At 42.5% G+C, this 17,659-nt stretch overlaps 1 protein-coding gene across 1 annotated transcript in view; it reads left to right on the forward strand.

Moving 5' to 3' along the window:
* Positions 1–17,659, forward strand: part of LOC146074345 (dynein axonemal heavy chain 3-like) — a 1,013,923-nt gene that overhangs the window by 792,619 nt on the left and 203,645 nt on the right. Inside the window, 1 exon segment of the mRNA XM_083182299.1 lies at positions 4,780–4,962. Coding sequence (XP_083038425.1) covers positions 4,780–4,962 — 183 coding nt within the window.

The following is a 17,659-nucleotide window of genomic DNA, read 5'->3' on the forward strand; positions in this document are numbered from 1 at the left end:
GAGAAGCTAAAAATGCCTTCAGATATCTTGAGGGACCTTTTGTGACTTCATCCTTCTCTGGGTAGCAGAAGCCAACCTCTGGGTAGCAGAAACATCCTCTGTAGGAGTTGAGGCTATAATTTCCAAAAAGTTTCCACAGATTAAAAAGCATCCTTTCATACCTTGTTCCAAAAGTTACCAGCTATTTAAAGAATTATGTGATATGGAATAAGGAGCTTCTAGCAAAAAAAGAAGGTACTTGTGTAGTTTCACGGCACCATCATGGCGCCGTAAGTCTGTGTCCAGCTGCGGGGCTGTAAACTCCATGCCAACGTGGATAGTTCGGAACCCCACTATCCATGTTGGCATGGAGTTGATTTTAGATAGCGTGGCGAGTGTAGCGAGCCACCGAGCCCATAGTGTAGGCGAGCGCAGCGAGCCCCGCAAGGGTACACAGACGCACGTGAAAGTACACAAGTACTGGCGCCGTGAAAGTACACAAGTACTAAAAAGAAAATAGCGCTTGAAGAATGGTACTACAGTACATTCTGAGAGGACAAGTTTTCTAGTGACAGTATATACTGGCAATCAATATGTTGGTCTTTGTATCCCATGGACAAGGAACCATCAAGTAAAAGCAAACTTATTATTGACATCTCATGCTTTACTTCAGTAAGTATTCAGAAAAGAATACTTCCATATAAACATACATTCCTCCATGACTCCAAGCCCATCATAATATCCACTCCAATCGCAGGTTATGCTAATTACATTGCAACGCTGCTCCCCCAGCCCACTGTAATGTCTTCAACTCTCCAAAGACAAATACAATATTCCCACTGCTTACATTAATATTTCCAGCCACCCATTATTTCCCTACACACTGTAATATGTTCTCCTGTACACGCCTCTCATCCAACTGTAAAAACCCTACTCATTTCCATTGGCTAAACCACATGGGTTATGAAGTCTGGCATTAAAATAAAGTGGAGACAGTGCAGTTAAAAAGCAATTTCACCTCACAGCAACTCTTCCCATGGTCCCTTCAATGTCCACACCATAAAGTCTTGCTTCTCTCTGTAGCCCATTTAATGTTCAAAGTACAGCATTCTAATTCTAGCCTCCTACTACTGCAGCTTAGCCCAACTTTCTAAGAAATTGTGTGGCACAAGCAGCCCCAACTGTAAATACTATAATGTGGCTTTCCTTCTCTGTATTAATTCTGGTAGTACCTCTTACCATTTGTTTGTTGCACGCCTCCTGTCTTTACTGGAAAACAAATTCTCCAGTTGCTAATACATCAATTCTTTATTTAATTTTGCCATTCCACGCCAATCCAAGACTCTATGTTCTCAATACACCTCACTAGTCCCCCAATCTATAGTTAACTTTAAAAAATGACCCTTTCCCTTTATATTAATTAATTTATGCTGATTTCCATCATCATCAATATTTTGCTCCCTGGCCCCAGCTTACTCATACTTAACAAAATAAAGGCATCAGTCTTTTTCCTGCACTAGCTTTCTCAAATCAGTCCAGCAGTCAGCTCCGCTGTCAGGCAGCCCAGGCAATGTTGTGTTGACAATACAAAATCAGGTTCTTGACAATGCCAGGAACCTTTGCTTGTGCCACATGCTGCAGGGGGAAACAGAAGAACTTTTGGACCAGCTGTGGTGCCTTTCAAAGATCCTGGCTTTATGTGTCTGCAGCACATGTTGCCTTAAAAATGCTTGCTGTTAGAGCCACATGGATCCTAGTACCCACTGGATCTCTATAAAACACGTAGGAGACAGCACCAGAGCTGCTGCTGCTTTTCATTAATAAAAAAAATATACCCAATACCCCCATCCCAGATCCACCACTGCTTACAACACATGCATCATACTTGAGAGAAACACCTTACTGTGCTTTCCATAGTAATATATATTTTTTTTAATTCATCATCTTTTATTAATTTTCTGATTATATAAAAACACAAAAAATACACAAAAAGACATACACATAACAAACATATATCCAATCTAAGCAGCCTATTCATATATGTGGCAGTATACAATTTATTGCTTAACTTTAGCCGTGGCAGTGGCTGAGAATTACCAGCATATTAAACTCCTAGGAAGCTAGTGCGGGCGTGGACATTGACTCATTTATATTTCAGCATACCATTACTTCTGGAGGGATGCATCTATTGGTGGCACGATGACTTCAATTTTACACCTTCTATACATTATTTTCTAAATATTGTTAATTGCTACCCATCTGTGTGTTTGTTACTATATCTAATCTTATTGCTACTTATTCTACTATTCCCATAGCCTTAGATTCGGCCGGTGTATTTATTTGTGCTTTTTAAATCATCTTTTTATGTCGCCGTTTACAGCAACTTCCTTCTACTCTCCGTGCGTGTTTGAATTGTCTATCTTTTTCAGTGTCCATTGTGTCTAATTCGTTGTGATTCTTTTCCGCTGTGCAGTTAACTGCCACGGATCGTGATTTATTTAGCTCACATTTTCCTAAATCTGTGTTGTGCTTTGTGTTTTTACTATTATTTTTGGTCTGATATATAGTGCTAATTTTGACTACTTGTTATTCGACTGTCACTTAACATATCCAACTGTCGGTTGTGCTGTTGGCAAACATTGGGCGGGATTTTGTTCTATGATTCATTTCTAAATCTTTTATGTGCTATTGATTTCCTTTTTACTTTTAATCGACCCTTTAATACCCATTTAACTACTTATTATTCTACTTTCCTTTATGAGTCATCGTGCCTCCAATATATTGACGAATTCCACCTGTCCCATACTTTTGTGTATACATTCAGAGATTTCCTACTTTTATATACATATTTTTCCTGTCTAGCTGTGTAGTTGACAAGAGCCTTCCAGGCCTGGAAGTCTGGTCCTTTATCTGACATCCACGCTCTAGCAATGATGACCTTCGCTAGGGCGCACAGGTTAATAATATAGCATTTATCCCCCGACTGTAATCTAGTTCCATTCATCACACCTAATATGCAACATTTTGCCGTCGTAGTTTCTTCGGGAATTCCAGTATCTACCAGCACTTGCACAATTTTACCCCAGAAAGTGGCCACTTCCGGGCATTCCCATAATAAATGAAAAAAAGTACCCGTGTCCCTTTTACACTTTGGGCATGCACTTGAGGTCCGCCCCGCAAATTTCATCATCCTGGGCATTGATAAATATGCCCTATGGAATGTATGTATTCCATAGTAATATTTAGTAATTTCATAGTTATGTCAATAATTATCTTACTGTTTACTATCAAATGCACCATGAACTTAATCAGTAAGAAGGGCATGCTGTATTATAATATTTAATGGCAAAATTTGTTCTATGTGATATATTGATACAGCTACAGTACCTGTAGCGATACATTACGTTTTAAGTTGTGCCCCTCAAAAATAAAATATACCATCGTTCCGGATTAGGTGCAGGGTGCTAAAGTGAATGCTAGTCTTTCCACCTCAGGCAGTCAACTCCCTACCCCCCCTTACCTGCCTTCCATGATTGTTCTTTTTAAGCTTCACATGAGCACAGGAACCGAGGAACAGGAGTTTAAGAGAAATGGTTCTCAATCTTTTTCTAAGACCAAAATGGGGGGTGGCTGCCAGCAACAGTGCCCCAAAGACTTTGAGGACATTGAGTCAGTGTGCCCAACAGGGATTACTTTGGCTCCACCACCAGTTCAGTCCTAGCCCTGGCCCAAAGGTGGCATGATTAGAAATATAGGAGCTTATACATGAGAGTAATAAAAATAAATAAAGGGAAGGATTGAGCTCTGTTTGTTCTGTTCATCATTGTACATTTTACTAATGTTGAAATAGACCTGTTTCTTTCTACGGAGAAATAAATAGATATGATCACACTGGTGCTGTAAAAAAAAAAATACCAATAGAGAACAGTGCTGGGGTTCACCGATGCAAAAATAAATTATGTTGTTTCTGTCTATACTGCAAAGTTTATACTGCAAAGTCTTATGATCAATATTTGATGTGTAATGTATCAATTAAATACCAGTTTAAAATATATATATATATATATATATATACATACTGTATATATATATATATATAGCAACTATAAGAATAATTTACTTAAACCCAGTCCATGTTCGTAAAGCTAATTTTCCCTAAAATGAGAATCTGCAACATGTACTGTACAGTAGGTTAAAAAACACAGCATATGGCAATTACAGGCAACTCTTAGCAGTGGCGTAACTATAGCTCCGCAGCCCCCCGCGGTGGCGGGGAGGCGCAGAGAAAGTTTGGGCGCCGGGGGTCTGCGGGACTATAGTTACCCGCTACTGTATGCCGGTACCTGCCTGCCGTCACAGTCCCCTCTCTCCTAGCGCAGCGTCTATTTTCCGCTCGCTCGTCCCGTCTATCCTAGCGCAGCATCTATTTTCAAGCCTCCAGCATCCAGAGGGGCTGGAGGCTTGGCTAGAGGCTCACAGAGCCTCAGAGCCATGCCCCCACAGCGTAAAACATGGGCGTGGCCTTGCGGTACGACTTAATTATAAGCCACACCCCCTCCTGCGGCAAGTCACGCCTCCTAATTTCGGGCACGCGCCTTCAACGCGTGCAACTGTCCCTCCTCAGGAAAAGTAGAAGTTGGGAGGTATGCTGTTAGGCTCAGCATTAAAATATATCCCTATAAACAGAATATGTTCTACCAAGAAGAGCAGAAAACCCTACATAGAAAAGGCCAATGTGATGTTTAGTTGTAATATTTGTTTGCAATCCTGTTCCATGTCTTTATTTTTTTGGCTCATCAGATAGCAATCATGCAACAAGAGTTGACAGAGCTAAAGCCTATGCTGATTGAACGAAGCAGCGAGACGGTGGAGTTGGTAAACATTATTGCAGATGAGACATTGGAAGTGGAAGCAGTTAAAAGTTTAGTTGAAGCAGATGAGGCAACAGCTAACAAGGCTGCTTTGGAAGCCAAAGCCATTAAGGTATGTTGACATAACATATGCAAGCTTCACAGGGGACAGAATTGTAAATTAGATTTAATATTGATCAGGCAAAACACAATCAAGAAAATTGGACACACATGTCTTTGTAAAAACTGTGGCAGTGGACTGAGTGTTAAAATTAGAAGAGAATATCAGATAGACAGAGGGTTGCCTGCTGCTGACATGATGGGGGCTATTGATCAAATGCAAAGCAAACTGCTGTAAGTTAGCTCATTATGGTCCCAGACGGGTTATAGGATTTATCATTTTGTTTACTAAGAATATTAAGTTTCACTTTGAGAACGGAATGCAAATTTACTTTACAATGATATACTGAGAACTTGTATAAGCACAGAGTACACTACAGACAAATTAGCTATAACAAGAAATGGGTCCTTAGAGGAGACTGTGGATCAGAGAATGCACCTATTATAGGATACAAGCTTAAAAGTTTCATAAGAAAAAAAAAAAAAGATTGCACAATGTATATGGAATTTCAATATTACCAATTTGTGTTTAATTCTTAGGGAATATATGTGATTTTCAGCAGCATCCTCTTTTCCATAGCTTTGTCAAAAATAATAAGTCAGTACGGATGGTGTAATAGTTAGCATTACTGACTCACAGCACTGAGGTCATGAGTTCGATTCCTACCTGTGCAGAGATTGTATTTTCTCCACGTGCTTGTGTGAGTTTACTCTGGGTACTCCGGTTTCCTCCCACAAGCCGAAAATATAGTGGTAGGTGAATTGGCTCCTGTTAAATGAACCCTAGAATGTCTGTGTGTGTGTGCTTGTACATGTGGTAGGGTAGATGGCAAGCTCCATTGGATCCAGGGACTGATTGTTGTTCAAATATTCTCTGTAATGCACGATGGAATATGTGTGCACTATATAATCAACTATTCATAATAACTAAATAAATAATAAGTCATGTTATGAGATCAGAGCATCAGCATTACATTTCCATACAACCCAAATACAATTGTTAAGGCTTTGGACTTTGGTTATCAAACTTTTTCTGTCGTGACACACTAGAAGGACTTCCACTTATGTGTCACAAAATTTGGCAGATATAAAAATATGTGTAAAAAAAAAAATCTACTTTTATTATTGAAATGTGATTACCTCCTTGCATACCTCTTATATGCCCTTAATTTCCCAGCATGCCCTCAGTTTTTACCACATGCATTCTTTATGCCCAACTGACCCCTCAACATGCTCACAGACCTGTTCATTAAAATAAATTCTACTCCACCTGTATGGGGGAGATTCTCTAAACAAGAAATGCGGTAAAAACCCCGTTATCAGGGTTTTTACCGCATTTTGTGATGCTGTAAGCATCCCCCGCCAGGTTAACGCGGCGGGGGGCATCGTCAGAAAAATCTGGCGATGCCCCATAGAAGCCAATGGGCTTCTACAGCATCTCACCGCCGCCCCACAATGACCCCCCGCCGCCCCGCACGGACCCCCGCCAACCCGCATCGCCCCCTCACCTGTGTCCGGGCAGCACAGAGCTGTGCTGCCCGGACCTGTGACCTCCTCCCTGCACTGATCCTCTTCCGGGTGCAGGGAGGAGGAGAGCCCGGCGCAGCAGCAGCAGCGCCGGGTGTGTGAGGGAGGGGGGGAGCCGCCGGGACCTGCTGGGACCCGACGACTCTCACCGCAAAGGACAGCTCTTAACGCAAGAGCTGTCCTTTGCTATAATTATCGCATATGTTAGAACATAATTATATAACGATAATTATAAATGCGATGGGCGGCGAAGGGGGCGGAGATTCTTAGAGAATCTCCCCCTATATGAGATATTTGGCTTACGATAAATGTATAGGCATACCAAAGTATACAAAAAATTAGTTTACTCTAGAAAACCTAAACATAAACCAGTATACAGTACCAAACTATAAGATACTGTGAGCTGGCTTCGTAGCATTTAGCTAGACTGAGCTTAGTGTTAGACTCATTTTTAAGTCTGTTCTCACATGCATGTTCATGAAGGTTCATGTTCATGTAAAATTATTACATCATTACTCTTTCCTTTATGAGCTAACATGGTAGACAATGGGATTCTCCCACTTCTTTCTTTATGCAGACCACACTGTACGATAGTCATGTCCCAGGGACTGCATCAATGAAGGAAGAAAATATAATGACATTTATATTATATACCTACTGTAGATGATCAAGTCAATTTTTATATTGTATTGTACTTCTGGATCAGATGAAAGTATAAAACCATTTGAAAGGCCACATGAGCTTACTTATTCTAATTTTATTATCTGATAAAAAGCTTTCTGCTGACCTTCTTGTGCAGTATAGTCTTTCAAATTCAATAAAACTCTGACATGCAGCTACTGTATGACATTTTGTTATTGTGAGTCACATTATAAATGTGTTACCTTACCTATATTAAGAACCATATGGTATATATAGAAGTCTTATTTTGTAATTATCAGGGTCAGATGCTCTCATTCTGCATTGCTGGGCAGACACTAGCCTGCAAATAACTGATTGTATGAGCTCAGTTACAACTGATAAGCAATATGTTCAGTTATAGAGATTTAGGTTACACTCTTCTTGGGTTACAATCTTTTGATGAAAGGGGAACACCATATATATATATATATATATATATATATATATATATATATATATATATATATAATATATATACACAATGAGTCTATGGCTCTGGGGGATGATTTGCTTGAAAGAAGAAGAAAAGCGCACCAATGAGCAAGAGTATTTGATCATTTTTATTCAAATAAAAGCTCACGTACATAGTAGTTAAAAATTACAAGTTTGCCAGTATAACATGGGTCTAAGTTTGTGCCTGTATTTCCGGTGAGCGCAGTTTATGATGCTAGCTCCTTCCTCTCTCCACCAACGAGTTTTATGGCACTAGGCATCTTTCTCAAGGATAGTGGTTGGTGGTCTTGTCCTTTATATGTATAGTACTCCAGATAAAAAACTTTTAAATGACCTTTATTGTTCAAAAATGGAAATGCAACAGTTTTTAGCGGCATTCACATGGTGTATTGAAGTGAATGGGAATTTGTATATGTATATATTTCAAAATTATTTTTAAAGGTTCTTTTATTTTAAAAAGACGGCAAATTCAAAGTATATGTTTAACCCTGTTAGGTGTAATGTCTTCAATTCGTAGATCCACTTTGCTTCTCTCTTTTTTAATGTATCTGTAATGTCTCCTCCTCTCCAATTTGGGGTCAATTTCTCAATTGCATTGATTGTTAATAAATGTGGAGTTTTATTGTGATGTGTTGAGAAGGCTATGAGTTAGTAATCCTTTGCGGTTCTTGTCTTACGGATTCTTTTGGTTTGACTATATATTGAGGGCCACATAGACTGTCTGGTATATATTACTCCATTTGTGTCACATGTAATGAATTCCTTCTGTTTGAATTAATTTGAAGTGTGGTTGGAATTAAATGATGTGCTGGGTTTGGTGCTGTTTCTTCGTGGTCTCAAAGCTTCCACATTTAAAGGCACAGAAAAAAGCCTTTTTTATTTTTGCGTATAGCTGTGTGTTAAATGTTGTCTTATGATTTTTAACTCTTTTATAAATAATTTTGGTTTTAGCTGTAGAATTATTTTTAAATAATTGTCCAGACTAAGGCCAGTATTCAATGCCTCAGATTCGCCGTTTTTTTCAGTGAATCTGGCAATTCCCTGGTTGAATGGCGAATTTTCTGTTAGAAAAAACAATTCGCCATATTCTATGGAGGCAATTCGCCATAAATGAACCACGAATGTCTGCCGATTCGCCGAAAATGATTCTCCACAATTCGCCTGTGATTTTCAATGGGGTTTTCAGTGGAATTCGCCGACAGTGTATTCAATGCTCAATTCGAGTGCTGCATTCTCCATTGAAATTCGCCATGAGTCTCCGTTTAGCATTCGTCATCTTTTTTAGGTGAACTGTAATGTGTTCTTTTAAATTAAAGCGTTTTTATTTATTTTTTTGGTGTTAAAAAATCAGAATATTTTTTCTATGAAAGGGCATGCTATTTTTATTCATATACTTGCAGCACATGAATATATTTTCAATATTTTTTTTTTTTTTTAAACAATATATTTTTTTTTTTTTTTTTACACATTCGCCAGCAGGGGGCCGGGAGCCGGAGCCGCTCATTAATATTCATATATTCACTGCACACTGGTCCCGATCATTACATAGGCACGATCGGGACCAGTGAGTGCAGCGGCTCCGACCCCAGCAGCACCCAGCAGCACCCTGCCCTTCTGCTGGGGGTGAGGTGAGGGGAGGGAGGAGAGGGGACGGGAGGGGGGAGAGATATGCGGCTCCAGCAGTAGCAGACCTCTTGATGTCAGCGCTGGGGCTGCCGGAGGACTGCTGCTGCAGGCTGTGCGGGGGGGGGGGGGGGAAAGGGGGATTCGCCTCAGGGATTCGTCCGCCTGCCGCCTGCCCCCCTCACTCATGCCGGGAGCCCCCACAGGGACGCAGCAGCAGGCCTTTAGCTCCGGCAGCTACAGCACGGTGATGTCAGCGCTGGGGCTGCCGGAGCTGGAGGACTGCTGCTGCGGGCTGTGCGCGCTGGGGGGGGGGTGGGGGGGGGAATCGCCACTACCATTCCCCACTACCATTCGCCTGTATTCGAAGTCAGGGGCAGCGAGCCCCTGACGCATTGAATAGTGTGGGCTGGGGGAGCCACACGAATTCAAGATCAGCGATATTTGCTGGCGAGCGCACAGCAAATCCAAAACAGGATTCGCTACCTTGCGCTCGCCAGAGCATTGAATACCTGTCTAAGAATATGCCAGTGTTTCAACAGAATCTCTTCAATTTGCTAGTAGTTAGACTTAGATTGTGTAATGAAGGTAACTGAATCCTGAATTGTTGTGATTTCTTTGATTTTCTATTTGAATAGTTATTTGCTGTTTATTGATTTGACTCTTTTTATTTCTGTATCCAACTGTTGTATGGGGTATACTTTTTTCATGGTTTTGTTTTTAGATCTACAGTATTTGTTCTTTGAAGGTTTCTTCCTCTGTGCAATTTCTTTTGATCCTATGGGCCTGTTCTCCAGGGATATTTTTTCCAAATTATGTGATGATTGATTTTAAATGGTAGATAGTTGTTTCTGTCGACCTCCTTGGTGTATGTGTTCATCTTGATGTTGTTGTTTTTGATATTTATTTCCAGGTCCAGAAACACTACCTTTTCCTTGTTTTTTGCAGTGAATTCAATATCAAATCATTATTGCTTGCATGAATTATAAATGAGTCTATATCTGTTGATACCAGCATAAAATGTTGTTTAAGAAAGGATTATTGTTCCAGATGTTTGTCTCCTCCCAATCTGCTACAAACAAATTTGCATATGACTGTGCAAAAGATGTACCCATCGCTGTCCCTTTTTGTTTGAATGTAAAAATCGCCATCGTAGCAAAAATAATTATTATGAAGGATGAATACGATTTGTTCCAGAATTAAATTGATCTATCTATTGGGTAAGATGTTTTGGAGGTTAGAGATTTCCTGACAGCAGCACATCCTAGCCTGTGTTGAATGCAGTTGTACAATGATTTTACATCGCTTGTACAAAGGGTGTCATTCTTGTCCCATGTGGTGCAGTCCAGTATTTGTAGAATATGAAGAGTGCCTTTGAGACAGTTTTTTTGTTGTTGTACTATTGAGTGAAGAAAATAATTGATGTACTGTGATAAGTTTGAAGTTAATTAATCTTTTCCAGAGACCATAGGTCGCCCGGGCGGGTTTTGAAGGTTTATATGAATCTTTTGTAGTTGGTAGAATGTAGGTAAAATTGGATGAGATATTGTTATAAATTTGTGTTCTTTTTTTGGGGGTATTCCCGATTGTAGGGAAGTCAAAGAGTCTCTTTTGCTTCTGCAGGACACTTATTCAAGGAACAGTGCAGGAAACACTGGCAAGACTGTTACTTCTTCATGTACATGGCCATCTTGGTCCTCAGTCGATTTTAAATCATAATCCTTCAGTAATCTTATGTAAGCAATATTGCTTCTCTATCCAGCCTAATTGTCCATGAATAATGTTATTTTATATCCTTAATTGTAGCCACCACTATGATGCAAAGTTTTACTGTATTTGCTGATTCGAGTTCACTTACTGTATGGTTGTAAATTGTGTTTGTCAGAAAAAAGTCAAATGTGATGAAAAGACATTGCTAGCAAGCGGCATGCTGTCCCATGCAGCATGGCCATCACTGCCGGTATAGTCACTAACAATCTTTCTGGATACACACAATGTGTAGTGTTTACCCAGCTCCCTCCCCCCAAAGGCCTAAAATCAGACTCCAACCCTACCCCACCCCCCATCCCATGTCTAAATCTAACATCTCTATCTGCATGTGGCAGAATGCTTAGAGTCCCCTGTATACTTACGACTATTCTAATTGAGTCGGATGGCTCCGAATGCGTATGAACGGCCGATGGTTGGTGTGCAGAGGCGTAAATGCGCATGTGCGAACGCTGTGCACGTCCAAATACGGCGTGAATTCTGTACAGAAAATGATCGGTTGGAACAATCTGAACAGGGGGAGGAGAGGGGCATGAAGGGCTGTTTGGGCTCATTACCATATGCGTATGCCCGGCATACATATGGTAATGCAGCCGTGACGGACTGTCACGCTAGGGGTACCTTATGGAACGGTCTCAGGCCTGGAGGTCAGGGGTTCACGGCTTGAAGGAGACTGGAGAACAGCAGGTTTAATATAACGCTTTATTGAAGTACCAACCCTCGAAGGCAAGACCATTTAGGGAGGCTGCAGGATGAAGAACTCAGTGGATACTTGGGCAACAAGGGAATGTCCACAATAACAATGAATGTCCACAATAACAAGAGAAGTCCAAGAGTCTCTGTCAGATTACTGAGAGGGTTACTGACGACAGACCGCGGGTGCGGACGGCAGAAGACAGCGGAGGTAGAGTGTCGACGGACACCGATGACTGGCAGCAAGTGCAGATGGCCGACAGCTGGAGTGGAGGACCGTCAGCAGGCATGGATGACTGGCAGCGAGTGCAGATGGCCGACAGCGGAGATGGAGAAGTGTCAGCAGGCACGGATGACTGGCAGCAGGTGCAGCTGGTCGACAGCAGGAGTGGAGAAGTGTCAACAGGCACGGAGGGCTGGCAGCAGGTGCAGCTGGTCGACAGCAGGAGTGGAGAAGTGTCAACAGGCACGGAGGGCTGGCAGCAGGTGCAGCTGGTCGACAGCAGAGGTGGAGAAGTGTCAACAGGCATGGAGGGCTGGCAGCAGGTGCAGCTGGTCGACAGCAGGAGTGGAGAAGTGTCAACAGGCACGGAGGGCTGGCAGCAGTTCCAACTGGTTGACAGCTGGAATGTAGACGTGTCAACAGGCACGAAGGGCTGGCAGCAGGTGCAGCTGGTCGACAGCAGGAATGGAGACGTGTCAACAGGCACGGAGGGCTGGCAGCAGGTGCAGCTGGTCGACAGCAGGAGTGGAGAAATGTCAACAGGCACGGAGGGCTGGCAGCAGGTGCAGCTGGTCGACAACAGGAGTGGAGACGACTGGAGCAAACCTGAGAGAGCTGGAAGCAGGATGCAATTGCAATGTCCAGGAAACAGGTGTTGAGCTGTAAGGACTTGAGGCAGAATGCAAATGCAGGGATCCAGGTAACAGGTGCGGATTGGAAGATAACGAATACAGGATACAGGTGTGGACTGCAGACAGGGAACACTGGAATCAGGGATTTCACAGAGCAAGGGCAGGAGCACAGGCTGAAGCTTCTCCCCAAGGGATTGACAACAAAGCACTGGCGATTGTATGCCCCAGAGGGCTCTGCTTTATCCCCCAGGGCAGATCTTGATTGGATCTTGGAGGAACTGAACTGGGGATCCGGGCCATTGGCTGGCTACCACAAGATGGCGGCGCCCGGACTGGAGACAAACAACTTTGGCTGGTTCTCATACTGGATGTGCATGCTGTAGACCCCAAGAAGATGGTCGCGGCCGGGAGACCCAATTGCAGCGCTCCCCGTCCTGCACCCGGACGGATGACCCGCAGGCCCCGCCACCGGAGATGAACAGGTGAGCGGCGCGTCTTAGCAGCGGCCGTGACACGGACGTGTGGGGGGCAGACATATGACATAGCCGGATGCCAGCTGCCTGCCCATATCCCTGCTTTTGCACGGAGAAATGCCCAAGTGGTCTGGAGCACTCGGTGCTGCCTGACCACTCGGTCCAGCATTTGATGGTCAGCGACCATCGAATGATGGGGGAGGTTCTCACAGATGGAGTAGGTGTTCACATGGAAAATCCACTTGTGGTCGTCTTACCGCATTCGGACGGTGTGAGCGATCCGTACGGAAGGTGGGACTAAGAACTCTCGGTTCCAGTTCGCAAATACGCATTCATCCGAACCAACCAGAATAAGACCCATAGTTCCCAAGAACATGTAAAATACCAAGTAAACATCAACAGAACATCAGCAAAAATTATATATAACATAATCAACAGTATGTAATGAGGTCAGCAGTATCTCAAAAAAGGAAAACTCCTAGAACCAGATGAATGGTATTTTTGGAATCAGCAGCAAACCGGTACCCAGAATTGGATCTAAAAATCCAAACGTCAAGTAAAAAAAAATGTTTTTGTGCCCAGTGTAATTGGAGAAGAGCTTCAGGAAGCCTGTCACATGCCTCCTCTTCCACACCCATTACGTTCACATTTCCCACTGCCTGATTGCAGTCTAATTCTCGTATATTAATAATTTCATTATGTAATGCTGTGTAAACTCTTTAAACAATTAAATATTATTTACTATTATCTGCTGAACTGTTTTTCTTTACTTCTTAATTATCTCTTGTAAGAAAATCCTTATTTTGCAGTAATAAAATTTCTTCTGTTTATTTATAAACTACAACGACGTTATATCTAGTAAGATCTCACAGTTTGCATCTGACACCCATTGTGATAAGCATAAACTATAACAATCGCTAGATGTGTTCCATCATCATTGCTCCTATTTTGTTTCAGCCATTCAGTACAACAATGCCTGTAAGCTACAAGTCAGCATGTAGCGCAATAAAACAACAGAAGCATGGTCAAAGTGAGTTTAAATCGTATATTTTAAATATACTGTATAGAACTCCTTTACTAGGCAACCTGAGGTTCCAAACATTTCCGAGGAAAAGTAAAGAAATAACAAATGACTAAGTTCATATTTATTGGTTACAATAAAGGTTTTACATGTCATCATCGCTTATGAAATGATGTACTTTCTTAATTTCTTATAATTAATTTTCACCAATTTCCGACTTCATCACATTAGCCAGTCAGCCTTAATGTAATACAATGGCTGCTGTCAAAATATTTTACCCAGCTAATACAATTCCACCATAGAAAGCTACATTTTCATTTTAGATGAGAAAACAACAACATAAATATTGAACACTTTGACACTAATTGACAAAGATTTCTGGTTTTCTAAGCATCTTCACAAGTGGATAACATTCATGCTGGCACACAGATATATACCACATTAAATCACATTTTATTGTCATATGTAATGACCTTTAAATAACTTTCAGGAAATGCAAGGCTCTGATAAGAGCCGAATAATGGTGCCTGCCCTGATATTACTCGTTTGCAATATTGGAACACTTAAAAAGCATGCCTTATTATTTATACATTGTGCATATTTTCTAGCGTCTTTTTCTTTTGATCGCTAAATGAGTAAAATAAATAGCTGCCCTCATAAATGTTTGCAAAACAGTGTGGTTGTCAAATAAGCAGGTTGCATAAATAATGTAAATATCACAGCAATTTTATATTTTAGTAATTAAAAAGAAAGGTACTTGTGTATTTTGGCGGCGCCCATCGCATCGCATACCATAACACATACGATGGTATGCGATGCGACGCGATATCGTACGATAGTGCACGATGGCATACAATTTTGAAATTGTATGCCATTGTACATGGCATACGATGCCATAGGATGCGATGTGATGCGATTAAACATTGTATAAGCACCCTAATGGGTGCTTATACTATGTTAAGCACCCAAATGGGTGCTTACAATGTTAAATGCACCCCCACGCCACCCCCCACTATAAACGTGAACCCGAAGCGTGGCGAGCGCAGCGAGCCCGCGAGGGGCGGCGGTACGCGTCCTACGACCTTTTCATACCCCCACTATCCACGTCGGCGTGGAGTTGAGAATAGAATAGTGTGGCGAGCGCAGCGAGCCACCGAGCCCGAAGCGTGGCGAGCGCAGCGAGCCCCGCGAGGGGACGCGGATACCTTCATAGGTAAACGCGTCCCCTCGCGGGCTTCACAGGTGTCCGCGTCGCCACGGACACCTGTGAAGCCCGCGAGGGGACGTGTATAACTGTGAAGGTATCCGCGTCCCCTCGCGGGGCTCGCTGCGCTCGCCACGCTTCAGGCTCGGTGGCTCGCTGCGCTCGCCACACTATTCTATTCTCAACTCCACGCCGACGTGGATAGTGGGGGTATGAAAAGGTCGTAGGACGCGTACCGCCGCCCCTCGCGGGCTCGCTGCGCTCGCCACGCTTCGGGTTCACGTTTATAGTGGGGGGTGGCGTAGGGGTGCATTTAACATTGTTAGCACCCATTTGGGTGCTCAAAAGCACCCTTTAGGGTGCTTATACGATTTTTGGTCGTATAGGGGGTCAAAATCGCGTCGCATCGCATGCCATCGGGTGCATGGCATGCGATGCGATCTGTTCGTCGTACGACGGACATCGGGGGCGCCGCCAAAATACACAAGTACCAAAAGAAATTATCACCAATTATAAACAAAAACTGTACACATTTTGTCGTCATCTACCATCAATTTCAATCAAACTGCCTGCAAAACAGCAAAACAACCTGAGTTCCTATAAACTTGATTTGGTACGCGATTTTTCCGACACGACCACCCCGATGGAAATCGGTGTGGCCGTGCTAGGAAACAAGTACCCTTGATTTTAAAGGAACTTACAATATTAAATGCAGGTTGTTAAGAACTACTTATGGCACTTACAAAAATACATATGCATAAGTAGGGAAGCATAAAGTTTACTATCAAAGTCAATATAACAGCCAGAAAAAACTACTGTAGGTTCCAATAAAAATAATAATAAAAAAATCATACTTCTCAACTTTTAGCATCTCTGAAGAGGGATACATTCACACGCCAAAGGCACACACATGGTATTTGTAGGCGTGGCAACAGCTCTTCCCAAAAGGCCACGTCCTGTTTTCACTGCTGAGAAGGCATGGTCAGCACTCTGTGGGCTACTGCTGTACCCTTGCCCCTCTCTCCTGGCATAAAGATGCATACAGCATCTATACAGGGGATGGAAGGACTCCCAAATGCCCCCCACTGTGGCACATGTGTAAAACAGCTGGACAGACCCCCAAAAATGGGACTGTCCTGTCTTTAGATAAATTCAAAAGGGAAACAGAAAAATAAACCCTTACTTGGATTATCATATCATAAGACCTCCCTGTGGGTCATATTTCTAAAACTTTTTTTTTTAATCCTCCAAAAACTTTTTAAAAGAAGTTCTCCATTTGTCTCTGTTGATAATTTAGCAATCAACCCTACCCCACAAGCTCGCTGCCTAGGTGTCATTATTGACACTGAAATGTCCCCACATTCATGCTCTCTCAAAATCATGTTACATACATCTAAAAAAACTAATTCAAAATATGACCATGGTCCAAGGTTTAAGGAAGTGCGGGACGCTGGCCGATCTTGTCATTGTGACAATCATTCTCAACTTTATTTACAAGCACTGGGATGAAGACAGGGCGAGCAGCTGAGGTCCTGTGCCTGCCCCCGCAGGCATCAGCCTGCCCGCATACCCATGGGAACACCTGGCATTTTCATGGAGACACCCATAAAATGCTCGGCATTTGCCACCATCCTCCCCTAGCCCTCCCTTCCCACAGTGAATGGCTTGGTGAGTGTGTAACTCACTGCAGCTGTCGGAGTTTGCACATACGCAGATATGCCCATGCGCAAAACCCAACCTCAGGGCTGGGGCCGAATTCGGATCGCTATGAGAAATCTTATTTCCTGCATTGATTACTGCAATAGTATCCCTACTGGTCTCCTCAATACAGTATTTCACCACTACAATCCAATCTGAATGCAACCACATACTTCTACACATATGGCTATTACCCAAACTGCATCAATGTATTGTACATCTCTTCTCTTATGTCAAAATGTAACCCCATTTTGTATATTCGAATCTTTGATATTTGACATAGATGCTTGGAAGCACAGTAATGTATTCTGTGTTGATTTGATACTTTGACTCAATAAAAAGTTTGAAAAAAAATATCTCCCTACACATTGCTCTGCACAAGATCTGCATCTCTCATTCACACTCATTACCAGGTCCCACTCATGATTTTAGGACTTTTTTCAGGCAGAACCAACTCTGTGGAATGCCCTTTTATGCACAGTAACACTCTCCTTTGTCACAAACCTGCAAAAATTTATACAATTTAGTGACTTACCTCTGCCATCTATCCTGAACCTTTCGTATTCTCTGTGTGCTGACTTCACAGTCTGGAAGTGTGAGCTGCTGACAGGGTTATTTCTGCAGGCGGATGAGACATGCAACCGCAATGAGCACCGCATGGCTTGTCCAATGACTGCTATTGCCATACATTAATGCCTGTTATATAATATGCCAC

This window comes from Crinia signifera, chromosome 4, assembly GCF_055691185.1.
Source record: "Crinia signifera chromosome 4, ASM5569118v1, whole genome shotgun sequence".
Lineage (NCBI taxonomy): Eukaryota > Metazoa > Chordata > Amphibia > Anura > Myobatrachidae > Crinia > Crinia signifera.